Here is a 23,355-nt window from a genome sequence, read left to right as displayed (position 1 = left end):
TTCTTTCTGACAATTTGCCGCTATGCCATCTAGCAATAGCGGTGACGTAAATGAAAATGATTGACATGATTTTACTTGCAGCTGATTGGACAGATGTGACGCAAATGTCACATCTATCCAATCAACGGCTTATTTATTTGTTATATTTCTTATGGCCAGTGAGGGTCTATTTTTTGTTCCCAATAAGGTAAATTTTAAATAAAAACTTAGAGGCCCCTAGGCTGCAGGCTAGACAAGCCTGTGCATTTATCCGCGCCTGTCTGTGGCCAATAACTGTTTGATTACAAGCATTCTTCTAAATACCTTTCTCTATGATCATCAGAACAAAGAAATGTATACAGATTTGGAACAACTTGAGGGCGAGTAAATGAAGACAGAATTTATTTTTTTGGGTGAACGGTTCCTTTAAAGACAAATCAGATTATTTACATGGTTGCATGTTTATAAAATGTGAAAAAAATAAAAAAATAAAAATTAGGCAAGCAGAATTCAGAATTAAGGAATTTTAGAGTTGGCTCTCTTTTATTTTATAAATTCACTGAATTTGCCACACCCTATGGGATTCTGCATCGGCAAGAATTTACCTAATTGCACTAAAGAGAAATTTGACTTTTACATAAGATAGGAGCTCCGAAATTTTTATGCAATCATGAGTTTACCACAAAAACAAAATGTGTAGGAAACATGTTACTTTAGGTTATTTATACCTCCCTTTTTTAGAATTTGAGGTAAATTGAATTATTTTTGAAAATTAAATTATGTTTTTATTAACAAAGTTTGGAAGGAGCTGGAGCATATAATCAAGCCAGGCTGATCTGCATCTGCAATCAGATGAAACGCATCAGCAATCGCAGCTGATCCCAATAACTATCACGGCTTCTACCCTAGCAGACCCATCTCAAGACTATTAAACAACTTAAGTCTATGAAAGTTCAAGTCTACGCCAGCTCAAAAGTCTGCGAGATGTCAGACTCCTCGTTTTCAGCCGAAAACAAAAGCGCCCCTGCCCAGGTCACGCCAGCTCATTCGAGCACTTTAAAGATCTGCAGTGCTGACCTCGGCCACTGCCGTGAGGCTTCCGCCTGCAACTCAGGCCCAAGCCCTCAGCTGGGCCCTCTTCCCTCAGGCCCATGGCCCGCAATCCCTCCTTCCCTCAAGCCAACGGCTGGCCCTCCCTCCTTCCCTCCTGGCCCTGCTTAGGATGCCGCTAGTGCGAGGCTGCCTCCATTAGCTGCTTCGGAGGCCGCAATTGCCTCCCTGCTCTCCATGTCCATGGCCCCGCCCTCACTAATCATTGGCCACAGCAACACAGCACATGCTAATCCCAAACTATGCCCCAGCCCTGGAACCACCCCTAGTCTCCGTGTTGAACAAGAACCCAGATTTTAGCAAGATATAGATCTTTTCCACCTTCTTTCCCCACTACCACTACCGTCACCTACGGTGATCTTTGCTTCACCTTTAAAAACACGTCCCATAGTCAGACTCGCCCCTCTCATTTCCCAAATTCACTGTTGCGTTTTCACCATATTCGGAAGTCATCTCGCCGTAGTCGCAGAGCTCACGGTCTCCTTCGGGGGAACACACTTTTACACCTACCACAAACTGTTTTCTGCAAAATGCGCTATTAGGGTAGCCCTACAACTGGGTCTTCTTAGGAACCAACAAAATCACATACGCAGTTTGTCGCTCTGTGACCCACAGCACCGCCCCTTGGTCAACCCCCTGCTCCTTCAAGCCCAGTCCCACTTCCCACCATCTCCACCACTCACATTCCGTGCCTGCTAAATCTCCTAGCCAACCCAACCACCCTTGATCCCGCCACTTCCCGGGCACACGAAGCTTGCATGAGCTTTAACTCAGGGAAATGTGTTATTTGCATGTTTGCAGCCACTGTAGCGGTATGTCTTGTGCGCAGGAATGATAATAAAAAATCTAAACCCTACCTTAAGACTCCTGTGAATGCTTTGCACTTGGCTTTTTAATTATCCAACCATCCTGATACTCACCTTACAGACTACCTTCTAACCGGCCTTGTAAAAGGCTTAAATCCTGGCATCGCAAGTCCACTCTACCACAGTCTCCTTTGCCCTAATCTCCAAACTGTGCTTGCCGAGCCCAAGACGGTCGATCGCCTCATCAAAAAAGAGATTGATGACAATTTCATGATCGGCCCGTTCTCCACCCCCATTTACCGTTTTTCGCGTTAGCCCCATCAGTGTAGCCACGCAAATTTTTTTTATCTCTCCTCCCCCCACAGCTCTCATTTCCCAAGCATAAATAGTGTAATTGCGCTCAAAGAATTTTCTCTTCATTATCATGACGTCAGAGCCATCACTCTGATTAAAAATTATTTTTTATCATCTCGCCTCCTGACTCCATCCCAGCCGTAGATCTTTCGAAAGTCCAAGAAGTGTTCACAAAACTCAGCGTTCCTTTCGCTCGAGAGAAAACTTAAGGATCCAGCACTTCTGTTGAGTTTTTGGCATTAATTTAGATTCACTAAACTTCCAAGCTTCCTTGCCCAAGGAGAAAATCGACAGGACGATTTTGATCACATCGTCCCTGATAGACACCCCTCGCTGTTCCAAACGTGAATTGTTGTCCATTCTCGGCCACCTAAATTTCATGATGCACATTACATTTAGGCATTTGGCAGACGCTTTTATCCAAACCGACTTACATTGCATTATCCTATACATTAATACATAGGTATCTGCAATCCCCTGGGATCGAACCCACAACCTTGCATTGTTAACGCAATGCTCTTACCACTGAGCTACAGGAAAGCGACATCATCTCGCACCCTCGCATCTTCAGGTCAGGCTCTAGAGGACAAAATACACCTAACTAGCTTGTGCTGCGACGAGCTGAGCCTATGGATCCAATTCCTCAAGCAATGGAACGAAATATCCTCTACAACGACATGATCTCCCACCCCGACGATGTCCGCCTATTATCCGACGCCGCCCCTCCATCAGTTTCAGCGGCTTTTACCAAGACTGCTTCCACCTGGCTATACCCAATAGTCGTAGCGGCTTACCTGTGGGGCAAAGAATGGTCCGCTTCCGGCATCATTATTCATTGCGACAATGAAGCAATGGTGCACTGCATCAATAAAGGTTGCTCCCATTCACCCACCTTAATGCCCCTCTTAAGGACCCTCAAATCCTACCTGGCCGCATGGAGGAGCTTCAAATCATTCCACAACAACTGGCGAGCTCGAGGCCTACCCCCGGAGAGCACGCCAATTAAGCATACCCTCGCTACTCCTGCTACCATCATTATTATCTATATAGGCGAACTTGTGAAAGGGATATTCTGTCATTATTTAATCACCCTCATGTCAACACTACAGAAACTATTTAGAGAAATGTCTTTGTGTTGGTGACTAGGCTTCAAAATATCTTCTTTTGTGTTGTGTAGTAAAAAAATTTTTTTATTTTTAAGTGAGTATTGGTTTAAGAGCCATGCTATCATATTAAAAAACAAAGTTGGTGGCATTTGTAACATTGATCACAACAAGCCATGCATTAATTTGGTTAATTCTATTTAACATCATAACATGAACAGTATTATACCAATGTGCGTATTTATCTAATAATTTTAATGCAAATGCAATGTTCAGAAACAAATTAATTGTGACAGTTGGAGTAGTTTTCTCTTTGTTTGTGGTGTAATAAATCTCAAACAGCTTGGATGCGAGTTCCCTTTGTGAATTGGGTAGGTTTGAATTGCCGTTACATGCAGGCCGTCTCTGTAGTGTTGCTGCAACTCAACCCAGCAGGGATCAATAGGGAACGAGGCTAGTGAGCCATTTCCCCAGCGGTCTACACTGGGCAGTCAATATGTTGCTCTTTCTTTTGACATTGAATTGATTGTGAGACTGCTGTTCGTAAAACTGTTTAGGAGCAGCCAAGAAAAAGGAAAAAACATTTAGTGCTATAAATGTGTTGTTTGTATGAGTAGGCCCTTAGAAGTACTTTTAAAAAACTGCATGCGTCAGGTATGAAATGTTTCCTGTCAGTTAAACGTGGGCAGGCCTCTCTGATTATTTTCGTCCCAGTAGATGAGCAATCGTTTCATGTAGGCTAACATCACAAACTGCACAGCACAATGCCAGAAAAGTCTTCATTAACACCTGACAGACATCGATTTTTTCTGTCACAGTTCCCAGAATGTGGCTTCTATGGAATGTATGACAAGATTCTTCTTTTCCGTCACGATCCGAACTCGGACAACATACTGCAGTTGGTGAGGTGCGCCGCTGAAATCATGGAGGGAGACCTGGTGGAAGTCGTCTTGTCTGGTAAGCACAGAGCTCAATATATTTCGCTCGACACGCCGACAATGTATACCAACAATCTTCTTATTTGTGATGTATGGATCAGTTAGGATAAGACGCCGTGACTTTGTTGCGACTGAGTTCTGCATGCTTTTATTTTTGTCTCATAATCTTCCCATTTCCCACTCTGGAAAAGTTGATGCGCATCCAAGTTTTAATGCCGCACCCGGTGTGAAAACTGGAGTTGCTTTGCTGAGGAAGTGATGGAGTTATCGTGTTTGACACCGCTAAAGTGTTTCTCCAAACACTTGGCAGGCCTTCCTTCTTCCCTGCTTCTCTTCCCTTCTGCCTGAGCTATGGCAGGTAATTGAGTGAAGTCTATACTGAAGAAATGTGGGAGACTGACACCCCACCTCCCCAGACATTCTGCCAGGTCTTGTGTGTTTCGCTCTATGTGAGTGTATCTGTCACAAGACGTATCAGGTGATTAACACACCCAGATGCACACATTCTCTATGACGGGCCTTTGGGAGCCCAGAGTAACACTTCTCAATGACACACTTGACGGCTGATTGTGCTGTAAAGTAACAGTTGAGTTCTACAACTGACATACAAGTAAGGTCAATGGTTATTAATTATGACACCTCCTGAGGGAGATGAGACACCCATTTGATTATCACATCACTTTTCTCTTTGGGGATCATTTTTATCAGGTAAAAAAGTACATCGCAAAAGGTTTGTATCACTGTAATAGTTTATTGTCAATAACCGTGATATATAAATAAAGTAACACTACACTTCGTAAATATTGTCAATGATTCAGCACCCATTTCATATTTTGCCTTAAGTGCCACAAATGCTCCCTACACTCATATTTTAAAGGGACAATTCACCAAAAATAAAAACATTCTGTCATCATTTACTCCCCCTCGAGTTGTGTCAAACTTGTGTAAATGTCTTTGTTCTGATAAACACAAAGAGGTATATTTGGAAAAATGTTAGCAACTGACATTTCTGGGGCATCGTTGACTACCAATAGCAGGAAAAATTATTTTAGCCTATCATTTTGAAGAATTTAGGAAAGCAAACAGTTCGAGGGCACCTTTTACTACCATTTAAAATTATCCTGGTAGTCAATGATGGCCCAGAAATGTCAATTGCAAACATTTTTCCAAATATCTTTCTTTGTGTTCAACAGAACAAATACATTTATACAGCTTTAAGAAAAACTTGGGGGGGGGCAATTCATGAAAGAATGGATGAATTTGATTGTTACTACTGTATTATTTATGTATATTACTTTTCAATATTGAAAAAATATCATTATCACTAATACTGCGACGATAACCTTGAAGTAAAAAACCTGATATTGTGACAGCCCTATTGTAACCCATATTTCTTTTTTGAAATGAAGAAAACATTTTCTTCATGCATTTTAAAGTAAATAAATGATGGTCTGTTAATTTCATGCATAATATGACTTAAACTATAGAGCATTAGTCATAAATTGTCGCTGTCCTTCCGAAACCAAATGCCATTATTTCTTTTAAACGAACGATTAATGCTGTGCTGTTAACAAGCACTTTTTAATACTTTTTTAATGCTTTATTTACAAAACAGTGGCAAATATAAAGGGTGACTAATAACAATGATTCATTGCAAAAAAATTTAATCCCAAAACATACAGTATACAAGGTTTCAGGAGGAAAGCATCAAAATAATACTTTTATTGTGTATTTCAAGAAATTTTAGAACAAGAGGACGGGGAAACTATCCCTTAAAGGATGTTTTTTTGCTATATGGTTTTCTAACTACAGTACATGTAGCTGATACTTTCTGACCTTCTGTGGTTCGTAATTGGAATATATATCGAGAAAAAACAGTATGAACAGGCCAATAAATGTTGATCTCAGATTATCTCATATAGTAATTAAAAAGAGCAGCATTTTGTAAAAATATGACCTACGCTTTTCTCTGCTGGGTCTCGCTTAGTCTGCTGCATCTTTAAAGTCTGCTTGAAATCTGTTTTTTTCATGCTGGATAAATTTAGAGTAACCACGGGTTGGCTCCAGCGAAACACACTGACAGGATGTTTGGCTGTGCCTGGATCAACATAATTGCAACAGAGCAAGTAGATAAAAATACAAGTGGTACGCTGAAAAGTAAAAAGCGTGGGATTAATAACTGTACTTGCTTTTAAAGCAGAGCGCACAAACTTTTGTGTTCACCAAGATGATGATTGGGTCATTCCTGTTATACAGCACTTTGTAACTTTAAAAACTAAAAATGCTTTTGTTGCAATTTAAGAAGGTATTTTTATAAAAAGTTTAAGTTCCGGACTTTTACAAATATGCTCTGGTCAAGCGCAGACACTTTATTAATTATAATTTGTGTATTTACACAACAGCAGGACAATGAACAGGATAGAACCTAACAAGAATAACCGTAGAGATTCAGAGTAAGTTTTGTGTAGAACTCCAACCCTTTTTCTTATGTATCTCAAAGCTCATTGCAGAGTCTCTCACAACCTGAGACTGAGAAGCGGTTCAATTTAGTACCATTATAAAATGTATGTAATGTAACACATTTTTAGCATGTAATGTATCGCAGTGTGGTATATTATGGTTTTATTGTATTATTGATTTATTGTTTTCCTCACTCTTGTAATTTGCTTTGGATAAAAGCGTCTGCTAATTTCCTAAATGTAAATAACAATAAATATGTAATCAATAACAGAAAATAGCTAGATTTTAAATTGGTTTGGTTGGTAACCGAACAACGGTGGTACCCATTGACTTGGCTTTGTGTCTATACAAGAAGTTAATGGGTACCATCATTGTTCGGTTACCAACGTTCAACGTTCTGAAAAAAGTCATACAGCTTTGAAATGACAAGATGGCAAGTAAAAGATGACAGAATTAAACTTTTTGGGTGAATTATCACTTTATGGAACATATAGCCTTAAGGGCCATTCACATTTTAACGATAAATATAACTTAAACTGTAACTATAACTATATATAACTATATATTGTTCCCAATCACTAAAATGAATGTAATGTACCTGCTGCTAATGCTTTCGTTTTCATTCTCCACCAGCAGTACAGGGAAAATACAACGGCAGAAAGTGTTTGCATCAAGTCAACTTAAGATCCTTTTTCAGCATCATGCTCATTTCCCTGAAGCATTTAATGACAGTTTATAGGTAGTTCAACTTGCAAACATATCTTGGTCTTTAAACAAAAGGCAAAACAATAATTTGAATGAATTGAGGTAATTTAGCTGCAGAATGGCTAATCAGAATGTATTCTGCTTGAGCGTGCTAGGGGAAGCCATGTTGGAGAGGAGGCAACATGCTTGTGTCGAGGCAGGCAGTTCTCCCGCTGTGCTCGCCACTCAACAGCTATTGGTCCTGTCAACATGAATCCAACAAGAGCCAATCAAAACACTCCAAGCACCCCAAAAGCTTCCCTTTCACAGTACAATTTACAAATATAAATAAAGCTGGGTTTGTTTGGAAGATTTGGGATGCCAATTAAAATTCTTCATCTTTCCTGAATTCGATTTGCTCTGATGTTTTGATGTACAGGTTATTTATTTATTTGTTGTGTTCTTTCTTTTTTAAAGATCATGCTTCAAAATAACATCTCTACTTAAAATAGGGACTGATGCCATGTAGTCCTCAATTTGACAAATTTTAGAGCACTCTAGAAAATACATTTAAAAAGCCTTAATTAATTAGTGCTGACCACCAGACCCTAAAAAGGGACCACTGTCTCTAGTCCATTAACCCTGACAGACACACGGTCTGCCCATCTGATCAGAAGTAGTGAAGGCCTGCTGCCCAGGCCTTGTGGCAGTTCTGTGAAGATGGCCAGAGCGTGCCAGACTGTGCCATTGATAGATCGGGTTTGGCCCACCCTCTCATCCATCTGTACCCCAAGGATATGCATGCTTTGTGGTAGCTTGAGAACGGACAGTTCATAACATAAAAAATCAAACTCCCTCTGCAACATTTGTTTGCTTTTTAAATCATGACATGTTTACTTAGTGGCACTGGGATTTCGAAAAACTCTAAATCCCTCATGAAGCTGAAAGTCCAAAGAACACATATGAAAAATTAGATTATTTATGCGGGTTGTTGTGAGAAAACAACTTTAATTATGATTTTAAGTCGTAAATTGGGAATTAAGTACTTGGAAGGATCAATGACTCACTTGAGTTAAACAACAACATTCACATACAAATAACAGATGTCTGGGAGATTAAGGTTGTCAAAGCGTGACACTTTTTTATTGTATTGTATTCCTTAAATTACAAATTTTATGAAATTCTAAGGATGAATGTTTATGTTTTTAACAGATGCTTTTTTCATCAAAGCAATTAAAAAAAATGCACAAATCGTGTTAATTGACTCAGTATCCGAACAGGTAGCTGATTAAATGCCACAGTAGAGATATTATTGGTTCTCTGCATTTACTCTACAGAGAATGTGGTGAAAATAATTCATACACCGGAAAAAAAACTAAACTTGAAATACTATTAAAAATATTACTGAAGTACCGTACAATATTGCTTTAATATTATAAAGCACACAGGTTAGTGCAATCGATCGGTTGTAAAAATATAAATGAAATTGACATTTTGGCTCGTGTGTTTTGTTTTAAACTTTCAGCCTCGGCTACTGTCGAGGACTTCCAGATCAGACCTCATGCTCTGTTTGTTCACTCATATCGAGCGCCAGCGTTCTGCGATCACTGTGGAGAAATGCTGTGGGGTTTAGTGAGACAGGGTCTGAAGTGTGAAGGTAATAATATTAAAAGTCTTAAGATTTACATTGATAAACTTTTTACAGAAAACGCTGCAATATTTCATGAAAAATAGGCATTGTAATTTTTTATTTCACTGGGACTTTAAACAATACATTGAAGGCCAATATATGTTTTGTTGCGATCTCAGGCTGTGGGCTGAACTACCATAAACGGTGTGCCTTTAAAATTCCAAACAACTGCAGCGGCATTCGTAAACGGAGACTGTCTAACGTGTCCCTCACTGGCCTGACCAACACTCGCTCTGTGTCTGCTGATCCGTCTCCCAGCACCTCTGATGAAGCTTTGCTGGTGAGTTTGACCTTATGTTCTGGAAATGGTTAGAGCATGGCACTAGCAATGCCAAGGTCATGGGTTTGATCCCAGGGATTGCAAATACTCAGAAACAAGTGTAGAGTGTATTGCAGTGTAAGTCGCTTTGGATATAAGCATCAGTCAAGTGCATACATGTAAATGTACAGATTATAGGAACTCAACAACGCTAATGATTTCAGGTAGTATTTATATTCATTATAGATGATGTATTTATAATGACAGCATATTACACAAAGAGGTCTAGAACACACACACATACATACACACTGTTTGCCATTTTCCCCTATACAACCATTAGACACTGCTGTGGCATTGTTTTAACTTTTTTAATCATGTCCTCTTTTATTTTGGTGTAATCTATTTCAGATAAACAAATAAATAAACAGTGCTATGCCTTGTCAGTCAAATACTTTCCTGATTGTGTAAACCTTTGTGGTTTAGTTGCATGCATTTCCCGTTTATTAACCATACTTTCTCTCTCTCCATCCTTTCATTCCTGCCCAGTCTCCTGTCAGTCCTAGCATGGAGGTAGGAACTAATTCATCTTTAACTTACTAACTCAAGGGCCATTCACAATATTGATGATAATGTTAAGTACAAACATAAACATATTAGCGTCCACACCAGCTGATGATGTTATGTATATTCTAAGCTTGCATGCTTTAATCATTTAAATGGATGTAGATGACCTGCTTTTGCTTTACACTTCACAAAGAAACAAAAGGAAAACTCATTTTTGGGGACAGAGTTGTTATATTTTAAGTCAAATTATTCGTACTTCCATATCAGTTCAAGGCATCCTAAACATTGTAAAAGAGGACATCGGTGAGAGGCAAACAACATTAAAGGCTCAAATACACTAGACTTTTGCTCAGATTTTGCCCAGATTTTCTGTCTGTGGATTTGATAGTTAGTGTGTTTCTATCTGAAACTTTCAAAAAGTCTGCAAGTGTATGATATCTGGTTAAAAAAAATCAGTTCAGATTTTAAAAGTCTTGTATTGTATTCCAGCCATTAGGAATTTGTTCACTGCGAGAGTCTGATTGACAATGTTTTATTGTTCATCATCTGGAATTCTTTATTTGCTGCAACAGCGTTGTCCTCTGTATCTTCATTGTTATAGTTGTGGTGTGGATTAAATTTCAAAATTCTCTTTAAACTTCATCTTTATAGTTATCATCCATAGTGTGAACGACTCTTGTGAGATCATTTTTCTCAAAACCCATCTGTTCATGATGTTTCAACATTTCTCCAATATGACACAATGGGGAGAAATAGTGTGTTTTAAATATTCTAGGTATATCAATATATTCTATATATCTCTAGAAATCAAATACACATTGTCTTAAATTCATTAAGCAAAGCTCCCAGAGGCTGAGAGACTTTTCACCCCAACAGCAGAGATGTTGTGGTACACATAGAGTTTGTTTGAAGACAACTGTTAATCAACTGTTGACTGCAGAATCAAACATCTGTTAACTGCTCTCTAATCTGTTCCCTACACCTAAAACAGGTAACAGCAAATGAACAGCATCTGTACTTTAGCTGCACGGAATACTGAGAGATTACCTTACTTTTCACATCAGTTTACCCGAAGCCATTGACAAAGCGTGCAACGTGACGATGGGAAGCTATTGATCTTTTTCTTTCTTTAGAGCACATTAAATAGTTGATTATGCACACCTGCGTGATGTCAGATCCATTCACAACAGGTGGTACGACATCTGCATCTTTGCCAATCAGCAGCACGTTAAAGATCAGCTTGATGAGAAAGTTGTTGTTCTGAGGTCGTGCAAATTTATCACTGCTCAGCACATACAACAATCTCCCGCAGCATGACCCTTGGAGGACCGTTTGTTTTTGTTCGGCTAATCGAGAGCAATGTGCTGCTGACTTTGGGTAATGCCTGTAAACTTGTGCGTCAAATCGATCCTTTCGATTGTTTTTCGGGTTTTCACTTTCATTTAGATTGAAAAAAATCACAGGTCTGATTAAGAGGTATTTTTTAAAGTGATGTCACATTTTGATTTTTGTACGTTACTTGTCCACAGCAAAAAACACCATGTGACATCTTTCCTGGAAGAGGCCGTTCCAACTCTCAGTCCTATATAGGTCGACCAATAGAGTTAGACAAAATCCTGCTCTCTAAAGTGAAGGTGCCACATACTTTTGTCATCCATTCCTACACACGCCCCACAGTTTGCCAACACTGCAAGAAGCTTCTCAAGGGCTTGTTCCGTCAGGGACTGCAGTGCAAAGGTAGGATACTACCATCCCCAATATGTCTACAAACACTTGCAATATTGCTTACTGCTTTTCATAATGAGCTTTCTCTAACTATTGTAGTTTCTTTGTAACACATTTGTTAACTCATCTTTATTTGCATTAGCCTTTGTTTGAAAATGGTTACTATTTATGTTTTGCTTTCTCCAATGTCATTGATACTGTGGCAGAAAATCTTGAGAAACATTTTAATAGGACAGTTTACTCAAAAATGTTGTCTTCATTTACTCACCCTCAAAATGTGTGTAAATGTCTGATGAACACATAGAAAGAAATTTGGAAGATTGCTTGTAACCAATCAGTTCTTGGCCACCATTGACTACCATAGTAGGAAAAATTGCTTTATGAATTTCATTGCTTGGTTGAATACAACAGAAGATATTTTGAAGAAAGTAGAAAAGTAAAGCGTTCTAGGGCACTTTTGACTTCCAATTGTCATTTTTCCTACTATGGTAGTTAATGGTGGCCAAGAACTGTTTGGTTACAAGCATTCTTCCAAATATCTTTCTCTGTGTTCATCAGAACAAAGAGATACAGATTTGGAACAACTTGAGGGTGAATAAATGATGACAGACTATTTATTTTCGAGTGAACTGTCCCTTTTTAGATTGTTGTGACATGATCTAACGATTCCGCATGTTTACATCTGTGCATGCTACAAATACATTAAGTTATTTTGCTTTCTGCATTAATTTTGTAGTAAAACTTTCTAACTTTGGAGGTGATATCCAAAATCTTGGTTGCCTTTTGATATATTCTAAGTAGCATACCTGGGGACAGATTTACTAGAAAAATAGAACGAGAACGCAATTTCTAAAAAAGTGCAGATGGGAGTGGACATTTCTGTGGGTGATATTCCCATACTGACCAATGCAATCTACTACGAGCATCACAAATATGGTTTTGGCACTTTAATAAATCCACAAATACCAGTACAAAGACCAACGCAAACCTTGGGAAAACGCGTTGTGTGATTCATTTAAATACTCTCCTCCCATAAAGTTTCTTTAGTAAGTACCAACAGCAGTTTTTACAAAGGGGCGTTTACACTGCCGCAATCTGTTAGTAAATCTGGCCCTTGGTGCACTAGCGTAATTTATTGTACATAATACTACATGAAAGAACTTGTGCATTGTGGAATATACCACCCAGCTCAGAGCTAAATTATTTTACAGTAGCCTACTGTAACTTCTGTGGCATTCCAACCGTTGCCTATTCTTAGCATATTACTTACAAATGTATACATTTTGATAACACTGCAACTCTCAGTTTAACGGATCATGGCATTTGTTGATTCGTTTCTAGGAGCACGGATATAAAATGACACAACAGCTGTTTATATATATATATATATATATATATATATATATATATATATATATATATATATATATATGTGTGTGTGTGTTTGAGTGTGTTGTGTAAGAGGAATGTATGCCATGTGCCAAGCAGTAAAGAGTGCAGTTGGCTGGGCCGTTACAAACAGCTTTAATGTTCATGTGTTCAATGTGCGAGGTCTCAGCCTGTCAGCCACCAGCACAACAGGAACTCATATGTTTATGTGCCAGATTGGTAGTAAACTCTTCTTGCTCGCTCTCTCTTTCTCTCTCTTTCTCCTTCACTCTCTTCCCTTCACACTGTCTCAGACTGCAAATTCAACTGCCATAAACGATGTGCACCCAAAGTGCCAAACAACTGCCTCGGAGAGGTGTCAAGAAACGGAGGCAAGTCTAACTTTAGCGTCTCTATGTGATTCAACGATCAACGCTATATTTTCATGACAAAAACAACAATATTTATCTCAACGAGCGTTAGAACACCACATGAACATCAAACGCTCTAGCGCACTTGCATGAAAACACTGGGTTAATGTTGTAGGATTTAACCTGTTTGTTTTTGTTAAGTAATACTGATTAAGCTAAAATTTATTTTCTGTTATTCAAACCAGAGAATTGAAAGTACACCTTCTTTGTTTACATTTACAGTAAAAGGATAGAATCTCCTGAAAATAGTAGTCACAACTCTAAGTCTGTATTCGAATATACATAATGTCTATTATGATATTGTATGATTATCCCTAACTTTTCGGGAAGGAAATTTGAAACTGCTCATTTTCAGGTTCTGCTTTCTAGGGTTTCTTCCCTCCAATAACCTTTTTATATTCTTGCCTCATAGATTTGTTGAGTCCTGGCGCTGAATCAGATGTGGTCATGGAGGAAGGCTGTGACGATCATGATGGTGAAAGGCACAGTCCACTTATCGATGATATGGAAGAATCCCTTGTGGTCGACTCTGCGGCACTTTTGGAGGCTGGACATGGTGAACTTGTTGATTTTCAAGACCATGACCCAGATGAATCCAATAGAATCATGAGGTAGCTCCTCATCATTTTCAGAAACACAACACACAAAATGAACAAACAACACTGGGAAGAAAAAAAACACAGCAAACCATTGTAAAAACAAATACAGGACAACAAAATGTAATCTCTCCATTGCCTTGATTATTACACCTTAACTGTGAACATGAAGCATAGCCTTTAAAAATAAAATTTTGGTTCTTAATACCTCATATTATAGATAAACACATTCTCAGACATATAAGAAAATAATGACAACCAAGAACTGAATTTATTTAAAAAAAGGGATAAAACATATTGCAATATTCCTTTGCGGTCAAGTAGATTACTAGTAGACTAGGAAATAAATAGTATGAACATTCTTATGCTACGAGCAGCATTTGACCTGCTATTGACATTTCTTTAAAGGTTTTGACATGTCATTGTGTTTCTAAGTCCTTCCACTAGCAACAACATCCCACTTATGCGGGTTGTTCAATCTATCAAACACACCAAGAGGAAAAGCAGCAATGTTATGAAAGAAGGATGGCTTGTGCATTTCACCAGCAAAGACACATTGGTTAGTTCTCTAGATTTCTATTAGAAACATTCTATAATGTGTAAATTGCCAAAGAACTTGCAACCCTGTATTATGCCTGAAGTCAAGAAGGTATTCTAAATAATGACATGTACAGTAAGCCATATTTCTTCTTTATGTTGACACTAGCGTAAGAGACATTACTGGAGACTGGACAGCAAGTGTATCACCCTTTTTCAAAATGATACTGGGAGCAAATACTATAAGGTAAGTTAAAGTTATCCATCAAAAGTGAGCTGGATAATTGCTTTTATTAATTATGTACCAGGGGTTTTTGATAATGTCGATTTTTTTTCCTGATATGTTTCGTAAATTACCACATACAACAAATCTGCACGCATGTCTCTGCAGTATAATTTACGTTTCAGTTTTCAGATAAGACCTCTTAACATTCTCCAACAGGAGATCCCTCTGTCTGAGGTATTGTCTCTGGAACCAGCTAAAACCTTCAACCTTCTCCCTGAGGGTGCCAACCCGCATTGCTTTGAGATTGCCACGACGTCTCTGGTGCATTATGTGGGAGAGAACCTGACTCGAGCTGACGGGGGAACATCTGGCTACGGAAGCAACGTGCTGGTTAGTGGCGTGGGACAGGACGTGGCCCGCATGTGGGAGATGGCCATCCAGCATGCGCTTATGCCTGTCATCGCCAAGGGCATATCTCATGGAGGCCATCACAGCTATCACAGTATGAACTTCTTGGTGAAACATTTAGGGGCTCATACTAGGATCCTGGGGGAATCAAATAAATAGATAAATTAATGCAAAAATCTTGCTCCAATATTTTCATTTGTGATTTTATGGTATGTAAACTATAAGGGACAAGAGGCTGTATTAAATATAGTGTGGCCATTGACCAATCAGCATACAGGACCAAAACTATTTATTAAAAGAGAGAGTTTCCCTCAAAATGAAAATTCTTTCATCATTTACTCGCCTTCATGTAATTCAAAGCCTGACTCTTTATCTTGCAGAACATACATAAACAACATTTTTAACTAAACAACATTAGTCCCCATTGGCTTCCAATGTTTTGACACAAAACCACCGAGACATTTCTCAAAATATATTCTGTTGTGTTCTACAGAAGCAAGAGTCTTATTCAGGTTTTACATGAAATTAATGTAAATAAATGATGTCAGTTTTTTTTTGGGTGAACTATCCCGTTAAGTAAGTTAAGATTATTTAAAAAAAAAGCACAATTTTATTTTATATTATTATAATATTATATCCAATGCTAAATAAAGCATGTCTTTAAAGGTTTACGGTCATACATTGATCCAAAATTAAATAATTTTTTTAATGATTGACTAGCTCTTTACAGTAATGTTGTATTTGTTAACATTAGTTAAAGGTCCAGTGTATGAAATTTAGCGGCATCTAGCAGTGAGGTTGTGAATTGCAACCAACGGCTCACTCCTTCCCCCCCATCCCTTTGAAAGCACAACGCCAGTTCACATGGAGCTATGGATGTTGTCACATTTTTGCTTTTTGCCAAAGGAGATAACGTATTTACCAAATGTGCTCTGTAGAGCAGTTTGTCCGTTTAGGGCTACTGTAGAAACAGAGTCTCAGCCTCAGACGCCACACTCATGGACTGTTGGCTTAACGGTTGATGCAAAAGGCACACTTTTCTGGAAAACCCTTCAGCACCTTCAAAGTCATCATCTGATTGGTTAAATTTCACAGGATTATCAGGAGACGTGCATGTCCCGTTCTTTAATGAACTGCCTAGAACAAACACGAAGCCGTCTGATCTAAGAAGTAAAGCTGTTGTGTTTACAGCAGTTGCAGTAAGAATTCATCACGATCGACTAAACACTTTAATAATTTTTTTAATCTAAAAAGTATTCGAAGGTTCACAGCATAAATTTATAATAATTGTTGTTGCTGTTAAGTTTTGACATTTACATTTATGCTTTTATCCAAAGCGACTTACATTGCATTATACTACACAATTTGTTTCTGAGTATCTGCAATTCCTGGGAACAAACCGATGACTTTGGCGTTGCTAGCGCCATGCTCTAACCACTGAGCTACAGGAAAGCTCCGGAATGTACGCGGGTCTAGTACTGCGGGGCATTTCCACCCCTGGAAACATAATGCAGCACAAAACGAAAAGTGATTGGTTGCTTTACCTGTCAGTCATATGGACAAAGAAAGTGAAGAAAGTTCCAAGACCTTCAGTACATACTGAAGATCTGGCTAAACGAGACTACTGTAAAAACAACATGGCGAATTCTTTGTAAGAGAACCCGCGGTGTATATAGATAGAAATGGCTCATTCAAAGGTAATAAAAAGATAACGCTTGATTATGTATGGACTGAATACACCTCTGAAGACATTGTTATGTATATTATATTGCATTTCTGTCAGTAGATCCTACTAAATATAACACACTGGACCTTTAATGCATTAGCTAACACGAACTAACAATGAACAATACTTTGACAGCATTTATTAATCTTAGTAGGCCTATATGGTTAAATAAAGAAAATGTCACTGTTAACATCAATGCTCAGTAAACTAACATGAACAATTGTTTTGGGATTAATGAACATTAATAGAATGAATAAATGTATATTGTGTTAGCAATATTTGATGTATTTGTTTGGCTATTTTGGTGGCTTTATCATGACAGTCACATGAGAAACTATTCAAAACATCAATATTGTGGAGGTTAAATATCTAATGCGGTTTAGAGTTTTCTTTGCAAAGTTTTTAAAATATAATGTTTGTATCCAAACGTATTCCAGTAGTTCAATGATGAAATGAGCAAAGGTGTAAATATGTGGATATAGCATTCAATATGAAGCCGCTTTAATGAGTCACACTTCTGTTTTATTAACCAACAGAGGAGGTCTCCATTAGCATCTCTGTATCCAACTGCCAGATCCAAGAGAACGTGGTAAACATTTATGCTTTTTGATATAAGATTTCCCCCCCTATGTATATGTAGGAATATATATACAGTGTATTGTAGTATATGCGTAATTGAAAAATAAATGTGTCCTATGGTGTGACAGCAAGACATCAGAAAAACTAACAATGAAGATAGATCTCTTTTATACTATCTTATATTATATACTAAATATATCATCAACAGCTTGTTTTCACATTTTTCACTATGTCGCACCATAGGATAGAACAGTATATTTGTTAACTATCCATATATACAGTATCTCCTTTTCTTTATTGTTCTTACTGGATATTTTCACATGTTAGATCTTACTGATCCTGCCTGCTTGCCTATATCTGCAGCCTTGAGTTTCAATGTGATATAAACACACAATGCCCCTATTGGAGATTATTTTGATTACCTGCTCGGCCATGGGGTTGCCATGGTTACCTGAGTCTTTCTGACACAGTCCTAGTGAGATGTGGAAATAGCTCCTTAGGCTTCTGCACTGAAATCAGGCATTGTTACAGTACAAAATAAAAAGACTACATCATCCCATTTATCAAGCAATACTTATGAGCTTTTGGAAGAGCCCGTATTGGCACAGAAACATACATTTGTTCTGTTTTTCTTACAGGATATTAGCACAGTTTATCAGATATTCCCTGATGAAGTACTTGGCTCGGGGCAATTTGGCATTGTCTATGGAGGTAATGTAGCAGACTATTGACAGCAAGTTTTTTGACATGCAGACCGGCGAAGAAATGTGTTTGGAAATGGTCGAATGTATAATGCTTATTTGAATGTATGTATATAGTATGTTTCAACATAAGGTATTCATTTTCTGGCCCTTAAAACCATTCAATTAATGAATATAGATATTTCTGATATTTTGCAGGGAAACACAGAAAAACAGGCAGAGATGTTGCCATCAAAATCATAGACAAACTGCGTTTCCCTACCAAGCAGGAAAGTCAACTACGCAACGAGGTTGCCATTCTTCAGGTAAACACACAAAAGCGAAGCTACACAATAAAAAGATTATAATGATTCTTAAGAGATAGATTTATTATGCATACTAAAAGCAGACATCACATCCATCTCTTGCAGAACCTCCACCATCCTGGAATTGTCAACCTCGAGTGCATGTTTGAGACACCGGAGCGTGTCTTTGTTGTCATGGAAAAGCTCCATGGCGACATGTTAGAGATGATACTGTCAAGTGAGAAGGGGAGGCTGCCAGAACGCATCACCAAGTTTCTCGTTTCTCAGGTACGTCTCGCAGGCGCTGCTCTTGGCAAGCACAGTTGTTAAGTCAGATTGGGTATATACTGTACAGAATAAAGAAATCGTAAATTTGAAATTTATGTATTACATTTTATGTATGTTTCTAGATTCTCATGGCACTCCGCCACCTTCACTTCAAAAACATTGTTCACTGTGACCTGAAGCCCGAAAATGTTTTGTTAGCCTCAGCTGACTCTTTTCCACAAGTGAGTAAAAACCCCCCAAAAAGAGATGCGAAGACAAAAGAAAGGAAATATGTGAATGAAGTGAGGCCACACCAAAATTAACATAAATGGATCTGTTTTTATAAATGCACAAGAATAAAAGATGGTAATTATAGCGTTCTGGTAGTGTGCTGAAGGCAAAGGGTTGTGTGTGTCTCTACAGTCTAATGAAAGATTTCTAAATTATCCTCCCATTGTTTCTCACGTCTGCCGAGCGAAATGTCTTTGGATGCTCTTGAGCAGAAGGATGACTCACTGTTTGAGACAAACATTTTGGAAGAATGCTAAACAAATCACTGCGTGTCATTTACAAATATTTCCCAGAAAGGATGCAGAGGTGAAGGCAGAACTTCAGTCATGTTTCTAACGCGCTCAGGTGCTTGTCGCTGTTCTTGAGCAAATGTTTTAAAGGTAAAAATGTAGATCAGCAGGAGATACATTGTAACCACATCCAACTGGGTGATAATTTCACTTGACTTTCGTTCAGACCCTGACAACTGATTATTACGGCGTCTGTGGTGTTAAAAGCTAGCAAGAGAAAAAGCATGTTATTTTTTTGGTGGGTCTTTTGTGCGTGTCAGTCCTAGTTGAGTTAAATAACCAGTTTCTCCAGGTGTCTGTTTTTTGTAATGCTCATTGTTCATCCGTTTGACTTGCAGGTGAAGCTGTGCGATTTCGGTTTTGCACGCATTATTGGCGAAAAGTCTTTCAGGCGTTCAGTAGTTGGCACGCCTGCGTATCTCGCCCCGGAGGTCCTTCGCAACAAGGGCTACAACCGCTCGCTGGACATGTGGTCTGTGGGTGTCATCATCTATGTTAGTCTCAGTGGAACTTTTCCCTTTAATGAGGATGAAGACATCCACGACCAAATTCAGAATGCTGCTTTCATGTACCCACCCAACCCGTGGAAAACAGTGACCCCAGAAGGTAGGTTTTGGGTCGAATGAGATCTTTTGTAAGCTTTAATACACTATGTACGTTTCATATGGCACAGTTAACAAAGAATGTGAATATGTCAGGATTTATTGATGTCAGATTTTCATTAATGCAATGTTACCTTTCATTTGCCTTGCAAAGGCACATCATTTACTCTCTCTTATTTTATTCCAAACCTGTATGACTTTCTTTCTTCGGCTTAAGACAAAGAAGACAACATTGGCCCTATTGGCTTGCACTGTATGGACACAAAACTATGTTCTTTTGTGTTGGACAGCAGAAAAATTCATTGGTTTTGAATGACGTGAGGGTGAATACATGATGACATGTACTTTTGGCCATATAGTGTATAGCCATACTTTAAGACTAATTTAATGTGGCATGCTTAGTTTTTGAAGTCTTGTAATCTTTCTTTGAATATAAGCCTTTTAGACTAAATATTCATATTTGAAGTCCGGTGTTTGTAATTATCTCTGCCCTGTGACTACACAGAGATGACCTCAACACTCCAAACATCATTTTTTTACTTGGCTCATGAAAATACAGTCAGCATTAAGGTTAAGGCCTGGGATCGTGGCGTAGAATAGGTTATATTTACGTGTAAATCATATGCAATCTGTATGAAGAGAATTGACCTTCATCTCATTATCTTAAGTAGATTTTTGACGCCATCCACTTTGACCCTGTTTATTTGCTAAGGTCTTCTTTCTTCCTCATTAAAATATACAGAAAACCAGAGCTGTTTTTATCTATGAACACAGGCAGCTCTAACAAATTAATCACATAAGTTTATTAATATATATAGTTTAGTTGGTATCAAATCAAGTATAGCATATTTTTTTAAAGAACATTCTGTTTTTTAAAACTGTTTTAATAGATTTTTTTCTCTAAGTTTTTGTTTCCTCTGAAGTAAAATAATTAAGTTCCATAATAGTCTGCAAGATTCAAAAAGTGCTTTTGTTAAATATATGGACATTTATTACTACGTTCCACAGCAACAAATATTTTGTCCAAGTTTTATAAAACAAAATAAATCGACATCAACTTTAAATAAATAGCATTTATTAATTGTGTGTGTATTTATCAATATATATCTATAAAATTGCTCTGTTTTATAAATAATAACAATGAGAAATAAATATTTCCCCTTGAGTAACTAGTAAATTGTCTTCATGCAACAATGTGTAATCCCGTTCAGGATATTTTTCAAAATTCTAAATTGAAAGAAAATCTTCAATGAAATGAAGAACTCGTAGTCGTCTTTGCGTGACTACCCCAATATGGTAATACAGAAGAAAGAACTGAAAGAGACATAAAGGGGAAGCAGAAGATAAAGAGAAGAGAGGCAGAGGGTTAAATAAAGAGATCCTTCTCAATTTTTGTTACGAGCCACTCATGTGAGTAATGCCGAATGAGCCCTTAGACTAAAGCACGGGGGCCTCAAGGTTCAGAAACTTTGGAGTGTCTCAGAAATCTCTGACCCCTGAAATAATGTTAACATGATGTTGGTTTTGCTCATTATCCCTCTGGACAGAAAATCCTTGAGGTTTTCCGCCGATGCCTGCTCGCTGACAACCTGTTTTGTTGTTGCAGCAATTGACCTCATTAATAACCTGCTGCAAGTCAAAATGAGGAAGCGTTACAGCGTGGACAAGTCTCTCAGCCATCCCTGGTTACAGGTTAGAAATATCTTTTGTTTATATATACTTTTTCTAAAAATAATGTTACGAAATCAACTCAAATTGCCCCTCCAACCATATTACTGTAGCATTATCATTATCATCATCCTGGACTATGTCCTGAATTTAGCTCCAACAACAATTAAACAGATTTCCATTTCAAGTAATCGCATGGTTTAGGGTTGGAATCAAACTAAGGTTCATGGAATTATTTTGATCCCTAAAGATGTATCTTCATGACAGGACTACCAGATGTGGCTGGACCTGCGTACTTTGGAGTGCAAAATGCAGGAGCGATATATCACCCACGAAAGTGATGATTTGCGCTGGGAGCATTTTGCCGAACAAAATGGCCTTCAGTACCCAGCCCACTTAATCAACCCTCATGCTAATGTACGTGAAGAGGCGGAGTCTGAAGAGGCTGTGATGAGCATGCTCAGCGACAGAGTCAGTGTGCTGTAAATTGTTGCCTGTCCCTTTAAGGACACAATGGAGCTCAAGCCAAACTGTTTACAGCTAAATCAACACTTCAACCAACTGCCTTGACAATTCCACACAAAAGTACTTGTTAACACAATTTAAACACTACACTATAGATTAAGCACAAATTTCACTTAACTCGCAGTGCCTGAACCACAAAAGCCAAACTAGCCATATATTGTGGAACAAACAATCACACTCAAGCTTATAAAAACACACAACAAAAATGAACTACACTCAGAATTTATATTTAACTTTTGCAGGCTTTATTTCGTTCATTACTACTGTCTGGTTTTGGAGCTTGAGAATACTTGCTTGAGTACGATATTTGCCATTACTCAGCAGTACACAGTGACAAAACACTGTAGCAGCAGTATTGTTTGTACAGTATATAAAAATATGTGATAAACAAAACTTATATGAACAACACTAACTTATATGGTCTTGAGAAATTATTTTGCTTTGAAAAGTTGGTTAATGCCACTGTAATTTTGTGGTGACCATTGCATCAGTGGAAATAACTTGAGAATTGTGAGAACAGAGAGCATTTTATAGCTTTCGTGGCATTGTGTGCTTTTGAATGTATGTAGTGTGTATGCGTGAGTGTGTGTGTATGTGCACTTTGGGGGGTGCTTTTGTTAGTTTCTGTGCAATTCAAGACTGCTAAGCAACATTGTCTGTGCACTGGACGTCTTTCCTTTTGCTTCTTCAGAGTTGGAACAATACAGGTGGTAAGCAAGCAGTATTATGACAGTTTCAGGGTTTCCCTTCAAGTGAAGATGTCAAAGGTAAAACTCATCTCTGTAAAATTATTTATTCACCAGCAGCTCTGTATAAAAGGCTGATTAAATGTTTTTACCAAAATGTGTCTCTGTTTTGGTACTTGTTTAATTATGGGCTGGAATGTGTGCACGCCGCAGGCTGGTGTTTTGGAAAGTGCAAAGGTGAGTTATGAAGGGACAGGCGGGGAGTATGCACATACTGAACATACTGCGTGCGAACTGAATGTCTCTGTATTTTTGGCATTCTGCTTGTTTATGGTCATATCCAGTGCAGGTTTTCTGGTGTCTGGTCCCCTGAAGAGGAGTTCCAAATCAACAGATGGCGCTATATGCTTATGCAGCTTTAAAGCCTAATAGTTGGGTTGGTGGGACAGTCCAGCGCCTCTAAAACACAGTTTGCATACGGCTAGAAGAGATTCT

At 38.3% G+C, this 23,355-nt stretch overlaps 1 protein-coding gene across 1 annotated transcript in view; it reads left to right on the top strand.

Annotated features, from left to right (window-relative positions):
- Positions 1–23,013, top strand: part of prkd1 (protein kinase D1) — a gene marked incomplete at its 5' end in the record, with an annotated part of 34,424 nt that extends 11,411 nt beyond the window's left edge. The window contains 18 exons of the mRNA XM_079458639.1: positions 4,171–4,309; positions 8,960–9,091; positions 9,244–9,404; positions 9,933–9,956; positions 11,480–11,687; positions 13,358–13,435; positions 13,887–14,085; positions 14,506–14,629; positions 14,777–14,854; positions 15,050–15,335; positions 17,504–17,556; positions 18,185–18,257; positions 18,446–18,552; positions 18,658–18,819; positions 18,942–19,040; positions 19,718–19,985; positions 21,588–21,673; positions 21,917–23,013. Of these exons, the coding sequence (XP_079314765.1) occupies positions 4,171–4,309; positions 8,960–9,091; positions 9,244–9,404; positions 9,933–9,956; positions 11,480–11,687; positions 13,358–13,435; positions 13,887–14,085; positions 14,506–14,629; positions 14,777–14,854; positions 15,050–15,335; positions 17,504–17,556; positions 18,185–18,257; positions 18,446–18,552; positions 18,658–18,819; positions 18,942–19,040; positions 19,718–19,985; positions 21,588–21,673; positions 21,917–22,135 (2,496 nt within the window). The 3' untranslated portion in view covers positions 22,136–23,013. The remainder of the gene's footprint in view (positions 1–4,170; positions 4,310–8,959; positions 9,092–9,243; positions 9,405–9,932; positions 9,957–11,479; positions 11,688–13,357; positions 13,436–13,886; positions 14,086–14,505; positions 14,630–14,776; positions 14,855–15,049; positions 15,336–17,503; positions 17,557–18,184; positions 18,258–18,445; positions 18,553–18,657; positions 18,820–18,941; positions 19,041–19,717; positions 19,986–21,587; positions 21,674–21,916) is intronic.
- Between the last annotated feature and the right edge of the window lie 342 nt (positions 23,014–23,355).

The sequence above is a fragment of the Barbatula barbatula genome, assembly GCF_947034865.1.
Source record: "Barbatula barbatula genome assembly, chromosome: 6".
Classification (NCBI taxonomy): domain Eukaryota; kingdom Metazoa; phylum Chordata; class Actinopteri; order Cypriniformes; family Nemacheilidae; genus Barbatula; species Barbatula barbatula.
The sequence above is the reverse complement of the archived record's forward strand: the minus strand, read 5'-3'. Positions and strand labels throughout refer to the sequence as shown.